Source organism: Camellia sinensis, chromosome 1 (genome assembly GCF_055761805.1).
Source record: "Camellia sinensis isolate YWXY chromosome 1, ASM5576180v1, whole genome shotgun sequence".
NCBI lineage: Eukaryota > Viridiplantae > Streptophyta > Magnoliopsida > Ericales > Theaceae > Camellia > Camellia sinensis.
In genome coordinates, this window is record NC_138961.1 from 83,554,266 (window position 1) to 83,578,407 (window position 24,142).

General features: G+C 34.2%; 1 protein-coding gene across 1 annotated transcript; it reads left to right on the top strand.

The window, feature by feature from the left end:
- The first annotated feature begins 3,002 nt into the window (after positions 1-3,002).
- Positions 3,003-8,288, top strand: LOC114271396 (Leucine-rich receptor-like protein kinase family protein). The gene is made up of 2 exons (XM_028213014.2): positions 3,003-5,673; positions 7,580-8,288. Exons 1-2 carry the CDS (start codon positions 3,105-3,107, stop codon positions 7,996-7,998), a joined length of 2,988 nt encoding a protein of 995 aa, XP_028068815.2. The 5' UTR covers positions 3,003-3,104; the 3' UTR covers positions 7,999-8,288.
- The last annotated feature ends 15,854 nt before the right edge of the window (positions 8,289-24,142 follow it).

Below are 24,142 nucleotides of genomic sequence, written 5' to 3' on the forward strand. Positions count from 1 at the left end.
AAAAGTTATTAAAAAAGCCAAAAAACCTATAACATATACTAAAAAGTCAAAAATTCTTTTTTCTCTTTACTTTTTGCACATCTTTTCGTAAAAAGTCAAAAAGTCATTCCAAACATATTAATTTTTTTTATCTCATATTTTAGTCAAAAAATCAAAAAGTTACTAAAATAGCATGTTCCCAAATGAGAATTAAAATACGAATCGCCCATGTGGTTTTGAAAATTATATTGCACCCCCTGAGATTTCTAATTTCATAACAAATAGCCTATTTTGTTAATAAGTCATCAATTCAATTAACAATTTTTAATGATATTAAAAATATGTTTCAATTAATAATTTAGGTAATTTTATTATTGTATAGGAGAACAATTATGAATTTCATTTTTTTAATTAATTCTGTTAAATAAAAAATTCTAATAAGGAGGTATTTGTAATTTTTCGAACCACAGGGGGCAATTTGTATTTTAAGGAAATCTCAAAGGATGTATTTGTAATTTACCCAAAATAAAGCTTTTAGCGACAATGTTAAAAATATCACTAATAAATAAATTTTAGAAACAAAATAATTTAATCTCAAAATAATTTATTTTTTGAGACAAAAAAATTGGTCCCAAAAGGATAATAATTCATCCCTAATGTCCAATTTTTATTGCTAAAAATATAATACCGACACTTTTCACAATAAAAATATTTGGTTCTTCAAAAAAATTATTTATAAATTTTGGTTTCTAAAATCTTAATTTTTTTATAATGTTTATTTTAAATCATAAACTTTCCAAAAAATACTTATGGAACTTGGTCAAATCTTATTTGAACAAGAGCATTAGGAGGAGAGTTTAATATTTGTAATTTAAGAGTGGTTTGGAATGACCTAAATAAGTGTATTTTTTAATTTTTTATAAATATATATATATATATATAATAGAACAATGAAATGATCCAAAAAATAAATAAAAAGATAAAAAATATTATTATATAACACACCCTAAACAAAATTTTATTTTCCCTTAATATGGAATTGTTTGTAGTTGTTTATTTCCTCGACCCACTTCATCAGAGTTCACTTCACTCCAAGTTATTTCTGGAAAAAAATCTCTCCCAATTGCACTGGTTTAGTGCTTAGTTGTACGAACTAGGGTTTGTTGCGTGGTGTAGGATGATGATAATGACATCCAAAGATGTACAAGGAGTGATACCACCATGCATCACTTGAGCCGACAAATATACCAAGATTGCAAACCCTAGCTGCCACGTCACCATATCCTCCCAAACCTAAGCATGCTTACGTTCAAAAGAAAAATGTTAAAAGACAATTCTTTTATGGTGCGTTTGTTTGAACGGACTGGATAAGGGGGATTGTAATTTATCGGATTATTAGTTCTCGAATACATTATTCTCGGATTATTTGGTTGAATTGGATTTGTATCCTATGTTTATTTAATCATGGATTAGATGTCTGGATTAGACTATTTTTAATTATTCAATGTTTGGTTAAACGGACTGGATAAGAATAAATGTTCAAAAGACTATTTTACCCTTGTAATTTATAATTTTTATTTAATATATAATTTTAAATTTGTAATCTATAATTTATAATTTAGCAATACTAAAAAAATTTAATTTATAAGGCCATAATTTTTAATTTATTATTTTCAATTAAATTAAATTTATAATTCATAATTTATATTTTTTATTTAATATATAATTTTAAATTAACAACAATAAAAAAATAATTTTATTTAATATATAAATTAAATTTTCAACAACACTAAAAAAATTTAATTTATAAGGCCATAATTTATAATTTATTTTTTTTAAATAAATTTAATTTATAATTTACATTTTTTATTTAATATATAATTTTAAATTAATAACACTAAAAAAATAATTTATAAATGTTCAAAAGACTATTTTACCCTTTTCTAATTGTTTACTAAGTAATAGCATGGAGGTTAAAATGGACATTTTACAAAATAATCTGATGGGATACCAATCCCATGGTTTCTATGCCCCCCAATGGGATAGGATAGTCCCATATTTGTGGGACTAATAGTTCGGGAGGACTATTAGTTCAGAGCAAAAATTTTCAAACAAACAATGGACTATTAGTCCACACCATAATCCTTCAAAACAAACACATATAAAAAAAATGTATAGAAAGTGTATTTAAATATATAAAATATTTTTGAAATATGTGAAAAATATATTTAAATTATAAAAATTGATAAATTTACAAAAAAAATAAAAAATAAAATAAGCTTGATCTTTGTAACAAATAGTAAACTCTTAATTTTTAATTTTGTCAATTTAAATTTTAATCTCTTAATTTATTTTCAATCTAAATTATAGTCTATTTTCATTACGTAAAACTGATAAAAATGATATTTTAATTATTAAACTCAATAAAAATGATATTTTAAACATTTTATGTATACCTGTATTAAATTTAATCATTAAAATAGTATTTTTCAATTAATTTTACTTAATGAAAATAGAAAGATAATTATATTAAAAATAATTTTAAATTTTAAATTTAAAAAATTCATTATTTAATTTGTTACAAAGGTTATACTTTCAATTTTTTTTTTTTTTTTTGTAATTTTTCCCTAAATTTTGACATTTTTTATGTTTCTTGTTAATTGCTCTTATAAATATCATTATCAAGACATATCCAATATTATCTTTAACTGAACAACTCATCATCCACTAATTCTACAAATCCCACAAGGAAACAAAACTGTACACACATGGTTAGGCCTAAGTTGAAATGATATGTACAGCTCCCAAATCTCACAAAAATTTTCACAAAAGTTGCTTAGTTGTCATGTATCACGTTTACACATGTTCAATTTCAATTCGTTGACTTCATTTTTGTCAAATATCTAAGGCGCCAAACGTAAAGTTCAATTTCAATCTCTCAACGGCAGTTAGGCACATACACACAATAGTACTCTAAAATTTTCTACATTATTCACTTCTTTGTATATATGTGGTGCATGCATTCTTCTGTGTCATACACTCTCTTTCTCTCTCTCTCCCTATTCAATTCGATCTCTTTCTTCGAATTTTTAGATCTTCAAAGAAGATCAATTCAACTACGAAAAATGGATCTTTCCAATTTTAATTTTCTTTCTCTCTTCTTGTTTGTAATCTTCTTTGTAGACGTATTATCAAGTCAAGACAATGCTCAAATTTTGAATAATGATCGAGCATCTCTCCTCTCATTCATGTCCGGGATTAGAAATGACCCTGGACATGCTCTCAAGAGTTGGAACAGTTCGAGTGTTCATGTTTGTAATTGGTCAGGAGTGAGGTGCAACACTAACAGAGATCGAGTGGTAGAGCTTATTCTTAGTGGTAAGTCCTTGAGAGGCACCATTTCACCGGCTATTTCAAATCTTTCTTTCTTGGCAATTCTTGATTTGTCCGGTAACTTCTTTGAAGGTCGCATTCCAGCTGATTTAGGCTATCTTTTCCGCCTCAAACAGCTCAGTTTATCATCCAATCTTCTTGAAGGGAAAGTTCCTACTGAATTGGGATATCTTAGACAATTAGAGTACCTTTCCCTAGGAAGTAACCAGCTCACCGGTGAAATTCCGGTGCCATTGTTATGCAATGGGTCTTCTTCTTTGGAGTATGTAGACCTCTCTAACAATTCTCTTAGTGGTTTAATACCTTTGAGTAATGAATGTGAGCTTAGGGAATTGGGGTTTCTTCTACTTTGGTCCAACAAACTTGTGGGTCATGTTCCTCAAGCCCTTTCCAACTCTTCAAAACTCAAATGGATTGACTTGGAATCAAATTTTCTCTCTGGGGAGTTGCCAAATGAGGTTGTGAATAAAATGCCACAGTTACAATACCTTTACCTGTCCTACAACAACTTCATAAGCCATGATGGTAACACCAATCTTAAGCCTCTCTTTTCTTCTTTGTCTAATTCCTCTAACTTGCAAGAACTTGAATTGGCTGGAAATAAAATTAGTGGGGAGTTACCTTCTATTATTGGTGATCTTTCCATTAATCTTGTACAGATTCATCTTGATGATAATCTTATCTATGGTTTCATTCCTCCACAGATTTCCAACCTTGTCAACCTCACTTTCTTGAACTTGTCTAGTAATCTTCTGATTGGATCCATCTCAACAGAACTATGTAGACTTGAAAAACTAGAGAGACTTTATTTGTCGAATAATTCACTCTCCGGTGAGATTCCATCGGCTTTTGGGAATGTTCCCCATTTGGGTCTTCTAGATTTATCCAAAAACAAGCTCTCCGGTTCAATCCCAGATAGTTTTGCTAATCTCTCCCAGCTAAGGAGACTCTTGCTCTATGAGAACCAGCTCTCAGGAGCCATACCACCAAGTCTAGGCAAGTGCATTAACTTGGAGATACTAGACCTTTCTCACAATCAACTTTCAGGGTTAATTCCTAGTGAAGTTGCCGGACTGGAAAGCTTGAAGTTGTACTTGAACTTGTCTAGCAATCACTTAAAAGGGCCTATACCACTAGAGCTGAGTAAAATGGACATGGTGCTAGCTATTGATTTGTCCTCAAATCACCTCTCTGATACAATCCCATCACAAATTGGAAGCTGCATTGCCTTAGAACACCTCAATCTTTCCAGGAATGTGTTAGAAGGCCCGCTTCCTACATCAATTGGTCGGTTGCCTTACCTTAAAGACCTCGATGTGTCCTTCAACCAATTAACAGGTGAGATACCGCAATCTTTGCAGGGTTCTTCAACTCTGAAACAGCTCAACTTTTCTTTCAACAAATTCAAAGGGAATGTGTCGAACAAGGGGGCATTTTCATCACTAAGCATTGATTCTTTCTTGGGAAATCCGGGGCTTTGTGGTTCAATCGAAGGCATGAGAATCTGCAAGAAAAAAAGGATTTACCGTCTTGTCATCTGGCCAGTTGTCCTTTCATTATTTGCAATTCTAGTATTGTGCATGTTTGGGTACTCTCTAGCACTCAAATCAAAATTCAGCAAGCAATGTTCCATTTTTACCGAAGAAAATGGAGAAACTGAAAGGAAAGAAGAGCTCAAACACCCAAGGATCTCTCACCGGGAGCTCATTGAAGCCACAGGTGGGTTTAGCAGTTCAAGCCTAATTGGGTCAGGTCGATTTGGTCATGTCTACAAGGGGGTCCTCCAAGACAGCACAAGAATAGCTGTGAAGGTATTGAATTTGAATGATTCAAGAACAACACCAGCAGAGATTTCAAGCAGTTTTAATCGAGAATGCCAAGTTTTAAAGCGAACGCGACATAGAAACTTGATAAGAATCATAACAATCTGTAGTAAGCCAGATTTCAAGGCTCTTGTTTTTCCATTGATGCCGAATGGTAGCTTGGAAAACCATCTGTATCCGAGGCACGGTTTGAGGAACCATGGGCTAGATTTGGTTCAATTGGTGAGCATTTGCAGCGATGTCGCTGAGGGAATGGCATATCTGCACCATCATTCTCCTGTTAAAGTGGTGCACTGTGATCTTAAACCGAGAAATATTCTTCTTGATGATGGCATGACAGCTTTAGTAACTGATTTTGGTATTGCAAGGTTGGTAAAAGGTGGTGATCATAAGAATGTTTCTTCTACACATGATGATTCAGTTTCTTTCAGCTCTACCGATGGCTTGCTTTGTGGATCACTTGGTTACATTGCTCCAGGTACATTACTAATTAATTTTAGGATAAATTACCTAATAGTGCTTATAGTTTGGATCTTGTGTCACTTTGAGCCCTAACTTTTCAATTATGACATATTTGACCTTGAATTTTAAATTTTGTTTCAAATAAGGACAATTGAATATACCATTACTCAATTTGAAGGGCAAAGTCGTTAATTTGATAAAATATAAATTAATTTGACAAAAAATAAATGTCAAAAAAATATTTTTGAATTTTCAAAAATTATTTTTACCCACTAAAGATAAAATTATATAAAATTGATAAATCTTTTAGATATTTATTTATTTAAAGCCTAACAACCACCCATTACTTGATCATCATCCAAAAACATAATAAAAATAAGAGTTAATTATTTAAAAGCCCTATTTACAAATGTTATGATAGCTTAGGTCATATTTAAGATTTTTTGAACTAATAAATCCTACTTAGTAAAACAGAGAGTATTATCAGTCTTTCCCAATTTTTAAAACTAAGAACATTATCAATTTTGCTTAGTAATGTTTCAGATAATTATTTCACTAACCGATGGAAAAAAGCAGAGCATGAGATTAAAAATTTTTGTCCTTCTACTTATTGGTTTGATTCAACTATTCAATAAAATCGAGAATATAAACAGTTTTTTCCAATTTTAAAATTGAGAATATTATTAGTTTTTTTTATTTTTAAATTTCTTTTTTTTTTTTTTAGTTTTGCACATCAATATTCCATTACCATACTTTTTTATAGTCACAAAATTTTAAATTTTGCACAAAAAAATAATTAAGTTTTTTCAATTTTTTCCCAAAAAAAATTAGCTTCTTTTTTTTCTTTTTTTTTTTTACAGATAATTTTTTTTAAAGTTTTTTCAATTTGAAAGTTGATTTTTAAAGTTTTGAAAATCAAAATAAATGTCAAATCATTATGTTCTTTTATAGATAATCATAAATGATGAACAATCATTGTTTGAAGAGCAATTTGGACTATTAAAAATTTAATGGGATTTGAAGTTTCAAATAATCTTAGTTAGGACTTAATGGAGTATAAGTTCACAAATTAAGACTTGTGTGTAAATGCTCCTAAAAATTAATTCGGTAAAATAAATAAATAAATGCCTAAAAGATTTATCAATTTTACATAATTTTATCTTTGATAGGTAGAAATTATTTTTTTAAATTCAAAAATATTTTTTTCACATTTATTTTTGTTAAATTAGTTTATATCTCATGAAATTGAGCAACTTTGTCCTTAAAATAGAACGATGATATTTTCAACTGTCCTTATTTGAAACAAGATTCAAAGTTCATGATCAAATGCATCACAATTGAAAAGTCAAGAACCAAAGTGACACGAACGTCAAACTATAGGAACTATTAGTGTAATTCGCCCTTAATTTTAAACAATACTTTAGTTGTAGCAATTGAAAATTATCTACTCCTAGCTTATAATAATAGTAATGGTTGGTGTGTCGATTTTGTGCTTTTCCTCACTGTTCATTCCACCTTATTAAGCACAGCATACTTTGGATTTCTCCATTAAATTTTTTTTATGTATAATCTATAATCTCTCATATCCAAAGTCTAATATTTGTTTTCTGAATCTAGTGCACTGAAAAGTATAGACTCTAGGTATGTGATATATTGGACCATACTCCTAAGATTCTCGAGATCCTGTATTTTTATTTTTATTTTTATTTTTATACAATTTGTCAAATTTCCTACAGAAAGTTTGCAAGTGTGAGTGTAACAATCCTACACAAATTGCATTTACACTTGACATAGTTAATCTTTGCACTCGTATGCATTTTGAGAGATCGTCATCCAATTTTGAAAGGTCCGTACACTTTAAATGGATTATTTTGTCCTTAATTTCTATCTAATGTTCTCATCTCGCATGAACATTAATGCAGAATATGGAATGGGAAAGCGAGCTTCCACACAAGGAGATGTTTACAGTTTCGGAGTCCTTCTGTTAGAAATCGTGACAGGAAAGCGTCCCACAGACGTCCTTTTGCACGAGGGTTCGAGCCTGCATGAATGGGTGAAGAGTTGCTACCCACATAAACTTGAACCAGTGGTCCAAGAAGCACTTGAGAGGTGTGCACCCCATAACAACCAGGTCTATGACCACAAGGCTTGGCATAGTGTGATATTTGAGTTGATTGAGCTTGGGATAATTTGCACACAGTACAATCCTTCAACAAGACCAACCATGTCAGATGTAGCCCAAGAGATGGCTACGTTGAAGCACTATCTTTCTAGTCCTTCCACCCTTCTCATTGAAGAAGAAGAAGAAGAAAAAGCTTGTGCCAAAGTCAGTGTTATCTGATTATGGAAAGAAGAATTCATCCACAGAGACGAACGCTTATGAAATATTTCACCATTTCATTTTTTATGTGTTTTTACACAATAAATGACATGAAATATGTACAAGTAAGACTTACTTTATTTACAAGATATTGACTCTTCTTATTATTTTTCAAATGTAATGAATTAGTAGGATGTATCATTATTGTTATCTTATTCTGAGTATTTTCTCTGATTGAATTTTGTATACTATTTGGAGATGATGTATGATGGGTGTTAGACTTATCCAATATATACAGTGTTTCTAAACTATCCAAGCTTTAATATATTTCACAAGACCCTTCATTTATGCTCAATTAGTTTTGAATTTGATGTTTTAATATTATATTAGAGCAAAGTTTTGTGTGGCTAAGTTTCCATCCGAGGCTATTCGACCGCCTCTCATCTCTCTGTTACCTCCACATGTTATCAGATGTGTTAGATCTGTCTCATATCATCTTTTTAAATCCTCGAAACTTGACTAATATATTCTATAATCCCCTGTACTCATGACCACTTAATTTTGAGTTAAATACTTTAACAGTGAGAATCAATCATTTTTTACACTCGATTGATAAAGTTCCAAGAAACTCCATTTGAATTCATTGAAATGATTTTCTTTATTATTCTTCTGTTCACTAAATTCATCCTTGATATCTTTTGAAATTTTTTTTAGTAATAGTCTAAAGTGAAATTAACAAAAGAAACAAATCAGTTGGGTGGTCCTTAATTAAGCTATATTCTAATAGTATAGGTTTCCTGACTTTTAAACTTAAACCAATGGCTTTCTGTTTTAATGTTTTGCCATAATCTTAATTAACATATTATTATTAGCAGTGTATTGTGGTAACCAATCTATTCTCTCTCTCTCTCTCTCTCTCTCTCTCTCTATATATATATATATATATATATATATACATACATACAGTGCATTGCATAATCAAAATTGCACGTATGTATTTTACTTTCTGCCTACCATATTAATTATATATATTTAACAAGCTAAACATAAAGGATTTCCAAACTCACTAGCCCGCATGCCATGATTACGTCAGGGCCGGCCACAGACAAATAAAAAAATTGTAATTTATCATTCTATTCATAAAAAAAAAATTTAATGCAAGAGAGACTCCTATTTTCAAAATTTATCTTAGACCCCCCAAATCTCAGGACCGGCCCTGGATTACGTCATGACATTTTTGGAAAGGGAGAGCCTTCTTTCCGATCTATATCGGACTGAAGAATGTTTTGAAGTTACGAAGTTCATATTGATAATTTGAGGGGAGATGTACGTATAGGTCTTAATAAATATATTTATTGGGTCTTATGATAATTAATGATGTTTTTAATCAAATACTATTAAAACAACGTTACTAAGGTGCCGTTTGGTAACACTTACGTTTTCAGTTTTTTGTTTATATTTACAAAAATTTTAAAAACTCAAATAAAAACTTGTTTGGTAAAATTTTTGATTTATAAATCAGTGGTCTCAGTTTATAAATTTGGCCAAAATATGAAAACACAAAAAATGTGTTTCCATTTTGAGTTTTCAGTTTTTTTTTTTTTTTTTACCACCCAACACTAGCCATCACCCGCCACCATTTTCCACCACCGTCTTCCGATACCACCACCCACCTGCCACCACCACCCACCACCCGCTACCAGCACCCACCAGCCACCCACTCGCCACCACCACCCACCCTTCGCCGCCACCACTACCACCACCACCACCACCACCATCCACCTCCCGCCATTACCACCCGTCACGTACTTGCCACCACCACTCACCACCCACTCGTTGCCACCACCACCCACCCACCACCCACTCGCTGCCACCACCACCCACTCGCTACCGTCACTCACCCACCCACCACCACCACCACCCGCCATCAGCCACCCACCCACCTGCCGCCACCACCCACTACCTGCCACCACCACCATCACCACCACCACCACCCCCACCCACTCGCTACCACCCACCACTCGCCACCGTCACCCACCCACCCATCATCACCACCCACCACCCACCTGCCACCAACCACCACCACCCGCCATCCACCACCCACCACCCACCCACTCGCTACCACCCACCACCCGCCACCGTCACCCACCCACCCACCACCAGCCACCCGCCACCCGCCATCCGCCACCCACCTGCCACCGCCACCCACTCGCTACCACCCACCACCCGCCACCGTCATCCTGCCACCACTCACCACCACCAGCTACCCACCACCCACCGTCTCCACTTTCCACCACCGTCTTCCGCCGCCACTTGCCATTTCTCACTCTTTTTTATATTTTTAAATTTTTTTAAACATTTTGTTAATTACCAAACGCGTTTATAGTTTATGTTTTTCTAAAAATAAACAAAAAATAAATAAAAACCATTTTATAAAATTTTTGTAAATATAAACTGAAAACGTAAACGTTACCAAACACACCCTAAATGTTAATTTTCAGTGACAGTTTAAAAAATGTCACTAATTATAAGTTTTAGTTATAGTTTTAAAAAATCGTCATAAAAAAGTCATTAATTTTTAACTTTTAGTGATAATTTAAAAAATTCGTCACCAAAAAACATTTTTTAACGACAATTTATAAAAATTATGATCAAAAAAAAGTCACTAATTGTCAATTTTTAGTGACATGCAAAAAATGTCACAAAAAATTATTTTTAGCGACGATTTTACTATGACTTATTTTTAATAGGATTTTATGAGAATTAAATCTAATTATTAGGACCTATTAGTAATTTATCCTAATTTGAACTATATAATTTGAATCGTTTAATGTGTACAACTCGTCGAGTACTTCAATCTCAACACACTACGTCAAAATTAGGCTTTAGCGGCGGTTTTTTACCGCTGTTAAAGGTTGTAAAACCGCCATTAAAACCTTTAACGGCGGTATTAACGGCGGTTTCGTTACCGCCGTTTATGCACGTGTCGGAAAAAGTACAACCGTCGTAAAAAGGTAAATTACCGTCGTTAAAAGTCGACCAAAAACGGCGGTAATATAGGACCAAAAATGGCGGTTTTTTACCGCCGTAAATAGGTTCAGATTTTTTCAAAAAGTAATTCTTTCTTCTTGCACTCCCCAAGTTTTAAACCCAAGACCTCTCATCCACCCACACCAACCACTCTGCCATAGCCACTCTTCATGAGATATATTCCCTAAATAAATATTTAAACATTACTTTTACTTTATTATAGATGGTTTCGCCGGAGCTCGCCGGAGTTTCGCCGGAGCACGCCAAAGTTTCGCCGGAGCTCCGCCGGCAAAGACCGCCGTCATTAACGGCGGTAATGATTGGGCATTAGCGGCGGTTTTGTTACCGCCGTTAAAGGCCGACATTAGCGGCGGTTTTGTTACCGCCGTTAATAGAGGGTTTCATTACTGTCGTTAAAGACACTTTAGTGGCGGTTTTTTTAATGGCTGTAACGAAACCGCCATTAATGATAAATTAACGGCGGTATTAATGGCGGTTTTCGTTACCGCCGTTAGTAGTACCTTTAACGGCGGTTTTCGTTACCGCCGTTAAAAAAACCGTCGTTAATGCCCTGTTTTGGCGTAGTGACAAAAAAAAAAAAAAAAAAAAAAAAAGAAATTAGATTTCTCTCATGCTCACATCTTAATATGAGAGAACTTGAGGGGACTATAGAGATCCCCATAAGTTTCGTTTCAAAGATCCGAACCGTTCATTTTTTAAAGTTCACTGAGTAGAATATTCATACAAAAAACCAAGATAATCAGATATCAACAACTATATGTGTGAATCAAATTTGTATTATAAATAATGGATAGTTATTCTTCAAATTATATTTGTCGTCCATTTTTTTAAAACAAACATAATTCAAATATATAATTACTGATATCCAATCATCTTAACTTTTTACTTGAATACTCTACTTAATGAGGCAAAAAAAGTGAACGGTTTGAATCACTAAAATCAGTTCCAAAATGAGTCTACTAAGTCCAAACGCTCTCTCAAATTGAAATAACAACTTGAGAAATCCAAATTTTGAAGAAAAAAAAAATACGTTGATCGGATATCGATAACCACTTAATCAGATCACACTTGTATCAATAATAAGTATGATTTTAAAAATAAACCACTGAAACAAATGTAATCTGATCAAGTGACTATTGATATCTGATCAATATGATTATTTGCAAGAATAAAACAATCGATGATCCCTATACATTAAACGATACGGATCATCAATGTGAAATCTGTAGTGAGCCCAGAAAAACCTAATAGTACCCTCCAGTTTGTTTTACCAACTAAAGAGAAGTCTCACCCTGTTCATAAAGATGGTTTTAAAATCTAATTTTTATTATTAAAAAAAAAAAAGAAGACAAAATTCATTTTATCTGATATAGTTCAAATATAACCAAAAAATGTTCATGTGATTTTGAATCAAAATTCAACTGCTAACACGATTAACTGTGAATGTAGTATGACCGTGATACTCTCAAACTCCATCCATTTTTTATTTTATTTTTTTTCTCTCCTCTCTCATACACATAATTTATAGCATCTAGCATTAATTCAATTAAATCACAATTAATATTAAATTCTTAATTATTTATTGTAATTTTAAATTTTTTATTCTAATTTTAATTTAATTATATTTTAGATCACAATTAATCCTAAATGTTTAATTATTTGTTGTAATTCCTAACCTTTTAATATAATTTTAATTTATTTATATTTTAGATCACAATTAATCCTAAATTCTCAATTATTTATCATAATTCCTTATATGTTAATCTAATTTTAATTTAATTATATTTTAGATCAATTGTTAATTGTTAATTATTATTTATTTTATATTTTTATTTAATTATATTTTAAATCAATTCTTAATTATATTTTTTATTTTTTATTTTGAGAAAATAAGGAAAAATTGCCTTATTTTTGTATTTATTTTCTTGATTTTTTCAAAAAATCAAATTCACTCTGAAAAATGGTGTGTGTGATACATATTCTACTATTTTAATGTAAAAATTAACAATGACACTTTAATTCAAAACCATATGATGACTTTTCAACTTGAACCATAAAGGGTAAAGTTTGCCAACCTCAAAACCACGACGGGGTAAGATAAAAAAATTTTATATATAATAATATAAATTTGATATTTTTTTAAATTTGAGTCACGATGATGGCATGGTGGTGTTTTGGTTTGAAAGTAAAAACCACAAAATGCCACATCTATTCTATATTATAAAGCAGGGTCGGTCGTGACTTTATGAAGGCCTAAAGCGAAGTTAAAAGATGGAGCTTTATACATAATTAAAATTGTTTAGTTTTTATCTTTATTTTTTATTTTTTTTACCAACACAAAATTTGCTTGCATATATAAATATTAAAGCCGGGTCGGTCCTGACTTTGTGAAGGCCTAAAGCGAAGTTAAAAGATGGAGCCTTTATACATAATTAAAATTTTTTAGGTTTTTTTTTTTTTTTTACCAACACAAATTTGCTTGGACATATAAATATAAATTTTTTAAATTTTTTTACCTATGCTTAGCACAAAAATTATTTAAAATATTAGGTGTGATAAATTCAATTTTAAAATATTATATTAGTGAATAATTCAATTATATTTTTCACAATATTTATAATATTATATTGTTTGAGCAATTTTATATAATTTTATAATTCACATAAATCATCAGGGGTGGGCGCGGGTCGGTTGCGGCCACGAAACCTCCAATCCGCCATCCGTCCGCCAGATTGGCGGATTAGAGAAAATCAATCCGCATCCGTCCGCCAATCCGGCGGATGTGGATTGAGCGGATTGACGGTTTGGCGGATGGATGCGAATCGGTTTGGCGGTTTCAAATTTTATAAATTTACAACATTATTCAACTTGTGCACTTCCTCAAAAAAAGAATAAGAAAGTATTACAGTCAATTACTTAAAAAAATATTACCATCACTGCATGCCTCATCCACATAAAGTATTACAATCTGTGATTCTTAAAATATAAAAACAATTCAAACCACCATAACTATGAACAGAGCAGTAGCAGAGATTATATGTCTCTGTATTGTTACATCTATATTTGTTTTCGAAAACAAAAACCAACCAGCATATATCATATTTTTTATTTATTATTTTTAGAGATAGATTTAAAAACCAAAAAAATATAGATAAATAATAAATTTATTTTTTTCAATTCAAAAAAGATATTCAAGTTGAAAACTTTTTTTCAACAGAATATTTAAACTTTTTTTTAATTGAAAACACAAACAAAATATTTAAACAAACTAAAAACACAAAGTCTTATAAATTACTAGAGGTGCTCGCGGTTTACAGGTTCGGTTGCGGCCAAAGGAATCTCAAATTCGCCATCCGTTCGCCAGATTGGCAGATTGGAAAAAATCAATCCGTAACCGTCCGCTCGTCATCACGCATCCGTCCAAAATGCGGCGAATCAATTCGGTTCGGTCAGTTTTGGCGGATCGGTATATCCGCTGCTCACCCCTATAAATTATAGTTATTAAAATAGATGTAAATCATAAAACATTTTCGATGGATAATGTTATTAATTAATTTACACTCTATTATGATGTGACTGATTAAATGTAAAATTTGATCAATTTCAGCTTAACAAAATTATTTCTCAAGAGACAAATGTAACTGATATAGTCAACAATATTCTATAAATAATCTAGGGAGAGTTACACTAACGGTCCTTATAATTTGGAACTTGTGTTAGTTTGGTCCATGATTTTTCAATTGTGACACATTTGACCATAAATTTTAAATTTTGTTCCAAACAAGGACAATTGAAGATATCATTGTTTAATTTCAAAGGCAAAATCATTAATTTGCTTAATTTCAAGGGCAAAATCGTTAATTTGATAAAATATAAACTAATTTGACAAAAAAATATTTTTAAATTTTTAAAAATTATTTCTACCTACCAAAGATAAAATTATGTAAAATTAATAAATCTTTTAGACATTTATTTATTTATTTATTTTACCAAATTAATTTTTATTATGTGTTTCGATGATAATAATGTAATGGGTGCACCACAAAAAATTAACTTTTTTGCGACGACAAAATGCCGTCGCAAATACTCAAAATGCCGTCTCAAAGCTTTTTTGCGACGGCAAGTGGGGGTCACAACAAAGGGGGTTGCTAAAAAGGTTTTAGCGACGGTATAACGCCGTCGCCTTTTTTTTTTTTTGCGACGGCAAAATGCTGTCAGCATTAATGCGTGAAAATCTGAGATTTTTTGAGACGGCACTGTGTTGCCGTCGCTAAAAGGATTATTTGTGATGGCAAAAATACCATCGCTAAAGGGTTATTTGAGACAGCACATTATGTCGTCGCTAAAATAAGAATACCGTCGTTAAAGGTCTTTCGTTTCAACTAATGCCAATATCTTTTGCGACGGCATTACTGTCGTCGCAAAAAACCTAGTTCTAATTTTTTTTTGAGACGATGTGGTGCCATCTCAAAAAAAAAAAAACTGCAATAAAATTATTTAAAATATAAAAATTACCTATATTAAATGAAAATAACTATAAAAAAACGATAATTACATAATAATATAAAAATTCCAGTATATGAATAAAAATTCATCCATAATTAAAATATTTTTCCATTTATAACAACACATCAGCAAAATTATCCCATTATAATGTTGCATAATACGTACATAATGTTGTTCATAAATCTAAATAACGTAAATTAAAAACAAAATTTTTCGTCATGATTCTTCCGTGGGTTACAAAAACAAAAGTTAATCGCAATCTTCACACGCTTGCATTCTACAAGAAGCAAACTGCTACTCAGAAAATATCTAAAAATAAAAAATAAAAATAATTAATGACAATATAATTATGTGTTACTATTTTAATTACAAAAAACATAAAAAATTAACTGCTATATAATTACAAAGATCGTTAAGTAAATAATTTTGGCTAGACAAAAATCCAGCTCTAATTCCCAAATCGGAAACCCGATTGGAGTCTCGTCTTCTCCCACAAGTCTCTCGTACCTAGGCGGTCGCGTGTCCCAAGTTTCGTGCTAAACCGACGTCGTTTGGTGATTTTGGGGTATCAACACCTCGAATTCAAGTTTCTTAAAAAAGTAGTTTGTCTAGACCGAAATCCGGCTCTAACTCCCAAACCGAGAACCCGATTGGAGTCCCGTCTTCTCCCACAAGTCTCTCGTGCCTAGGCGGTCATGTGTGCCAAGTTCCGTGCTAAACCGATGCCGTTTAGTGATTTTGGGGCATCAACACCTTGAATTCAAGTTTCTTAAAGAACTAGTTTGCCTAGAGTGATATCCGACTCTAACTCCAAAATCGGAAACCTGATTCGAGCCTTTCTTCTCCCACAAGTTTCTCGTGCCTAGACGGTCGTGTGTGCCAAGTTTCGTGTTAAACCGACGTCATTTGGTGATTTTGGAGCACCAACACCTCGAATTCAAGTTTTTTAAAGAACTAGTTTGTCTAAAGTGAAATCCGGCTCTAACTATGAATCTTCCTAGTTCCTTACCATCTCTTGGGTTGACCCACCACACCCACATCTCCACATCTTCATTTACCAACACTACATACAACTTATATTAGCAAACAACAAAATAATCATAAAATAAACAATTGACCAAATTAATGTAGTTAATAGACTAATTGTAAAGCTAACGTGAGCAAATTTGATCATCCTTCTAGATGAATTATATATGAAAGTAGTTCAATAGATATATATAGACCATGGCATGAATGAAACAACAATTAATAATAGCTTTCAGTAGAAGCAAAATCACCAAGTCCTTCTAGGCTTCTAGACACCACAATTTTTTGTAACAGAGACGTAAACCACTTTAATATCTTTAAAAAATGATATATGAATGGAACTAGTTTTCTAGAGAATTCAAATATCAATGCTATATGAAGAGAAAATCATTTTATTTATTTATTTATTTTCCCCTTGGAAATAACAAAACTGTAGTCTTGGTTCAATTCATGCTTAATATTTTTAAAGAAGAATCGAACTCCTCTCAATTTTTGGTGGTAAATGTAAATTTTTAGTTCATGAAAATAGGTGATTAATAACTGTAAGAAAGGCTGGTCACTGAATATTCATAATAAACCCCTTTTTTCTGTCGCCCTACTTTAAAATCTAACTCTTAGAATCATAATAAAATCTAACAAAAAGTTTATCAGAGTTTTAAATCACAGTTTTTAGATGAAGCACAGTTTTAAAATCTAACAAAATAAACCACAATTTTAAAATCACAGTTTTAATAAACAAAATGAAGCAAAAATCTAACAAAAATCATTTCTGATGATCAAAAATCTAACAAAATGTAACACTGAATATTCATAATAAACCACAGTTTTAAAATCTAACAAAAATCATTTCTGATGATCATAGTCTTTAGATGAAGCAATGTTAACTCATACTTGGATCTACAAATCAACATACATTTATTTCAACATTGAACATAAACAGAAAGTTTATTAGAAAGTTTATCGGCATACAGGGAAAGAAAAATATGTATATATATATATATATCAGTATGTGTGTGTGTGTGTGTATGTCTGTGTCTATGTATGTGTGTCTGTGTGTGTGTGCATGAGAGAGAGCTTACTGACTGAGCTCGCGCAAGAGAGAGGGATCGTAATACGCCGTCGCCGCACCACCACTAGCCGTCATCGCTCGTCGAGAGAGAGATCGTCGGTGAACAATCGAAATCTCTGTGATTAGGAACTCGAAATCTCTGTAGTTGTCGGTGAACACGAACTCGAACTTGCCTCTGAGATTGGGAACTCGAAATCTCTGTGATTGTGATGGAGAATGGTGTTAGGGATTTGGGGATGAAATTTTGGAGGTTTTGATCGAGCACCAATTGGGCTAAAGGAGGGAGATGAAATATTTCAATACCTTTTGCGACGATATAGATAAACCGTCACAAATGATAAAATCCATTTATTAAAACGACGTCGTTTTAATAAGGGTTTTTTTGCGACAGAGAATTGCCGTCACAAATGTCCACTATTTGCGATGGTAAATTTCACCTGTCTCAAAAGAATTTATTTTTGCGACGGCACACAATGCGTCGCGAATACTTTCGTGTTTAAGGCACCTTTTCTTGTGTGCTTATTAGCGACGGGGTGATTACCGTCGCAAAAGACATTTATTTGAGACGGCTTCAAATGTCGTCGCAAAAGACCACTTTTTGCAACAGGATACACGCCGTCGCAAAAAGTTCCGTGTTTTAAAGTCACTTTTCTTGTAGTGGTGGTTGTTAAGATTTTAATGTGTAATCGATATATTTAATATATGAAATATTTTTAGCTTTGAATTTTTTGATTTAATGGACTGGTTTAATAATGATATCAAAGTTGTTGTTATAGTTGACTTTTGAAAAAATAGAAACTAATTTAATGAAAATAGAAGCAACCACCCATTACATTTTATCAAAATGCAGGATCAAATGTTCTTATTTAAAATAAGATTCAAAATGTAGGATCAAATGCGTCACAATTGAAAAATCAGGGACTAAAATGACGCGAGTCCAAACTATAGAGACTGCTAGTGTAATTCGCCCAATAATATATACATTTAGCAAATAACCATCTATGGACGTGCCCTCGGGCTTTATGCTACCACAGTTCGGACTCAATATGCCGCGGTTCTTAATCTGATCCCACAATATGCGATGTGAGATTGATAAATCACCAAAGAATCCAAATCTGGCAAATCGTTTTGGAAAACTGATTTTTAAGAAAGAAGTGCCAAACATGGACTGCTTTGCCAGATACAGAGTCGCCACCTAAATATTTTATTTTGAAATAATTTAGGAAACCTTAACTCGTTGCCTAAGGCCACGTGTCCGTCATCACCAAAGTTGCCTCGGCTCGGGAACTTGGATACGATTGGGGAAGGTCAGCTATGAGCACCCCCGCTCGCCCGATCCGAAGATCGGCCTGTACTAAGTATGATATCAAGTTTTGAAAACATTATGTGCTCTTATTCCGATTATTAGCCTAGAATTGCTACATGATGCGCACAACATACAAGTATCGACTAGATTACCTAATTTGGAATGAAGCATCGCATATCCGTTTGTTTGGAAATGATTCGAAGTTTGCTACTCGTAAGTAGGCTAAAGTGCGGATTTGATGAATTGTTCTAATTCAAGTAATCCAACCTTCACCCACAAGTATTCAGACAGTTATATCACATAAGCAATTAGCCTCATGGCAAGCATGCTGTCATGTTAACACTTACACATATGCAAGATGCTAAAGCATAAACACTCACAGTGTACTCCGAGCCAAAATAAGAACATGTTAGTAATCAAGTGTATGATCCAAGTCTATGTTAAGATGGCTAATGCAACACATCCGAAATGCAATTAGAATAGGCTCGGCTAATCTAATGATGGCATGTGAAATGTAACAACTCGATACACGTATTCAAGTTGAAATTGAAATACTATGCAGTTATCATGATACGCTGAGCCCGGTGCATGCAATACAGATGAATGATGAAAACATGCATAGTATAAGGTATGCTAAATCAAATATGCCCTAAAATTAACCATCATAAGCGGTTAAATAAAAGGGAGAAAGAAGTGGGGGTTGGAAGACATGCATCGCACACACGCACGCTTATTACACAATTGCGCCCTCTCGAGGGAGGGATCGAAAGAATAATACAGATTAATTAACTAACAAGCTAATTAAATATTACACAAATACTTAATCAATTAAATGAATTAATTAAGCTAAGAAAGCAGTAAAGAGCCTCGGGAAGAGGGATGAATGCGTGCACGCTCGACTCCGCTCGGAAATCCATCGCCATACTCATGCTACCTCTGTTTACACTGATCTGTACTTCTGAAAACTTCACAAGTCCCAAGGAAGCTTCAGAATCACTCCATGAGCACTGTGGGATGTCACCGACCAAGAGGTGAGGCCATCAGCCATGGGGAACTGGTCATCGGCCATTTGTGGTAATATCGGCTAAAAATTAATGGCCGGCCGGCATTGAAGATGGTCGACCAACCATTTCTTCCTACAAAATCCTGTTTTGCTACAGCAGAGGACAGACAGAACATGGCAATGCATTTTCAAAGCAATTTATGCACCACTACCCTCCTTATCATGTTTGAGACTCAAAAGAGTATGGTTCTCGACCCTCGGGCCACCAATCACGCACCTCGATACATGATGGCCAAAGGAGCCAAGTGTGCAAATCAATATGGAATGAAATGCATATAACACGTAAGGGGCCCCAACCTCTATCATGATTGATCAAGAGGCAAGGGATGCATGTTCGATGCTATGCAACCTAAGCACGCGAGCATACTAATGCAAAATGAGTATACAAACAACAATGTTACACAAGGCAATTAGCATATAACAATATGCAAAGACAAGCATGCAAACAAGCATGTGACTTCGTTCAATTATGTAACAACATGTGAGGTAAACATGTAACAACATGTTAAGCAACGTAAAACCAAAAGAATGCATGTCAAATGCACTACCGTTTAAGCATGCAACAACATATTAATAGGCCAAGTATGCAACAACATACGGGAATGGTCTTAAACCAAAATGGGCAGCTCTCGAATAAGCCCAAATCAGCGGCCAAAATGCTAAGGGATAAGGGACAAAACTACATACAAACATGCATGCTAATGGCCCATCACTTTAAGCTCAAAAGGGCAACCTTTAAGCACACTTAAAAGGAATAAAAAGCATGCAAATGTGACAACATTACATGCTCTGAAATAAAGCTAGGAGTGTTGCCAAATCTCATAAATAAGTCAAGCATGGCATGCTCAAGACTGAAGCCTAAGACTAGTCGAGGGACTTGAACCAAAACTACACAAAACAAAGAGCATATGGCAAGTATGACCCAAAACAGTCCTAAATCATGCTAAAGTGAGCCTAAGACATGCAATGACCAAAGCCAAAACAAGCTAAAACAAAAGGGGAAAATCATGAGGCATGTAAGGCCATCAAAGAGGTGTTACACTACACCTAATACAACCAAACATAGCATGATTTAAGCAACCCAAAACAGAGTTATGACATGTCAAAATGAGCCCAAAAACCCACTTAGATGGCATCCTAATGACCTAAGCATGATGGCATATACAATGACACATTCATGAGGCATAAAACACAAACTCTTTAAGACATTAAAGGGGTGATAAGTGTAAGTTTATAAGCATGAAATATGGACTGAAATAACATTCTAAATGATGCCAAACCACTGAAATGATCCACATAGAGCAAGCTAAAAGATTCAATACCCAAAGCTAACAAGCTAGATTGCATGGTGGCTATACAAAACAATGCAAGCATAACCAAGAAGACCAAAATCAGAGCTCAAGCATGCTACAACAAGCCTAAAAGCTTCATGGAATTGGGCCAAGACATGTAAGCATAGTAGTCTAAATGCTAGGCACATATTAAGACAAATCATGGGATTACAAGACAAGTATACAAAGCAAGCATTGCATGTCTAAACCAACTCAAAACAGAGGTGTATCATGGCAAAACAAAGCCTAATACATGCTGAAATGGAGCTAAAACAAACTAAACACACATGCTACCACATAAGCCATTTATGCAAGCATTAAAGACAACAAGGAGAGGGGACGACCCTCTCCTATTTAGGCCCTCAAAACCACCTCTCCACCACTGAAAATCCTCTAGATTTCAGTGGTAGAGAGGTCATGCAAAGACCAAAACAATGGCCAAAAGGTATGGCCTAAAACAAGGCCTTGGAGGGGGGAGACAACCCTAAACCTCAAAGTGACCTTAAACAAAGTTCTAAAGAATACAAAATCATAACTTTTATCAGTTATAGTCGAAGCTTAAAACAATAAGCAAGATAGGCTAAAAGCTTGTGCAAAAATGGAGAATAAAGAAGGTAGGTTCTCACCTTTGAAGAACCTCTTCAAGAACACCACTCCAGCACCTTCTTTGGATCAAAACCAGCCTAAGAACCCTAACAACAACCTTCTAAGGCCTCAACAACCCAAGGATGGTGTAATACTAGGTGCTCTAGTGGAAAAGTAAGACAAAACTCACTTTAGGGCACAAAATAATACCAAACCAAGAAAAATAGATACAACACTATATCTATCCTCTCTAACCCTAATTTTCTGAACCTTGGAGGAGGGAGGAGGAGCTCCCTCTTTATAGAGGCTCAAATCCTCAAGCTTCCAAGAGAAGCTAAACAAGAGGCAAATCCCTCCATACACGTGTATGGATGGGGTGTAATGTGGATGCCAGCTATGACAGCTAGCATAAAATATCTGCCAAAAGCAGATGGAAAGAGGTCGGCTCAGAAATATGGCCGATTGACCAACAAAAAAGGCCAGCTGACCAAAAACATTGTCGACCGACCAAAATATTTGGCCGGTAGCAAGAAAACAGGGCCGGTGGCCTCAAGCCAAGGCCGGTGAGGTGTGGGGATGGCCAACAAGCCATTCCCTGCCCTCAGAAGCAAAAACACAAGTGTTTGAACACAACCAAGCACAAAACAAACAAGTCGAGAGGTCTTGAGACAAGGCGCGCGACCGAAGCCTCTGAGAACTCAAGACGAACACGAACATGGATGATCAACGAGTGTTCAAACGGTGACATCCAAGTCTTGAGGACGGTCAAAAATGGGGTGTCTACACCATCTATTACTATTGACACAGGTAAGCCCATAAAGGATATAACCCACCACTTAGGGCCCAATGCATAATTCAAATACTAAAGCCCAACGTTGCTAGAGCCCAACGTGGCATTAAGAACCAATAACATCTAAACACGTGGCAAGAGAAGTACAAGCCACATAAGCAGACAAAGATCCTGCAAAGTTATTGCACTGCACATCAGCCATTAATGGAGTTCCTTACAGCATTTATTATGAAAACCCCTCCCCGTCGGGACAAAACGGCCTCACCATGAACAAGGTAAGTTAGAGCATAGACTTTCGGCCAAGATGACAGGTCGGAAGGGACAACGAAATGATTAGCAGATGATATAAGCAAGCATCGAAGACAAGGAGAAGGTTAAGCTTCTCTATCACTAATCTATCTCTACATTCCGTCTCTCTTTCTAACTTGCTCGTCGAAGGGTTCGCTGGGGGATTCCTCGTTCCCCGTTGAACTCTTGTGCATGTTTCTCTGTGGGCTTGGTACTTCGAACACTGGTTTGGGAAACGTGGATCAGTCCGACCCATTCCATCTAGAACACGCTGTATCATCAGTTGGCGCCGTCTGTGGAAAATTTTTTGCTCCGCGCGCCAGTTATGCTCATTGTCGTCGGAGACCCTTTCCCAATAACCCTTTCCTGCCACCCACCAAGGTGGATGGTGTCACGACCCCAAGCCGCCCCTAGTAGTTTAGTGCCGTGATGGCCAGTAATCCGAGATTTATCGAAGGCCAACTTTCAAAATTCACACACAACCAGAGTATAATATATATATATATATATGGGGCTCACAAGTGCGGAAGCAATAATTTAAAAAAATACAAGTGGTCCGTAAGAGTAGTGCGTAAGTTACATGGGATGGCAAACAACTTTACATAATATTACAACTTGGATACAAATACAATAAAGTACAAAATACATTTTACATCTTGATCAAAAGGCTTCTCCAGCCGACATGAATACAAATTACAAGCATTATAAGCCGAGAAGCATGATTTTCAAGACTGCCGACATGAATACAAATTAGGCCGACATAACAAAAACCCAAAACAAGCTTGCAAGTCACACCTAGGCGTCACAACCTTCCTGCTCATCACCTACATATATATATATATATATAGAGGGTGTGCTTTGATACTCAGTGAATGGTATAAGAAATAAAAGGGTTTGCATGACTGGTATTCAAGATCATTATCAAACAATACATAACGTAATTAGTGCAAGTCAAGGGATGAACCAAGTCCATCTTCCAAATCTATCAAGTTTCAAAGGATGCTTACTAACATCATTTTAATACAAGTGATGACATCTCGGCAAACAACCCACGGGGTAAACCGTCGGTGGCAAACAAGACAAGACAAGGCAAGACAAGGGAGATATCTCAATTTAATGGTACCGTTGCATTATAGTCCCCTGACACTAA

Excerpts from the sequence above, each read along its gene's own strand:
- LOC114271396 (XM_028213014.2), top strand. The coding sequence starts at position 3,105 with ATGGATCTTTCCAATTTTAATTTTCTTTCTCTCTTCTTGTTTGTAATC. Across the intron at positions 5,674-7,579 it reads ACTTGGTTACATTGCTCCAG|AATATGGAATGGGAAAGCGA; the intron begins GTACATTACTAA and ends ACATTAATGCAG.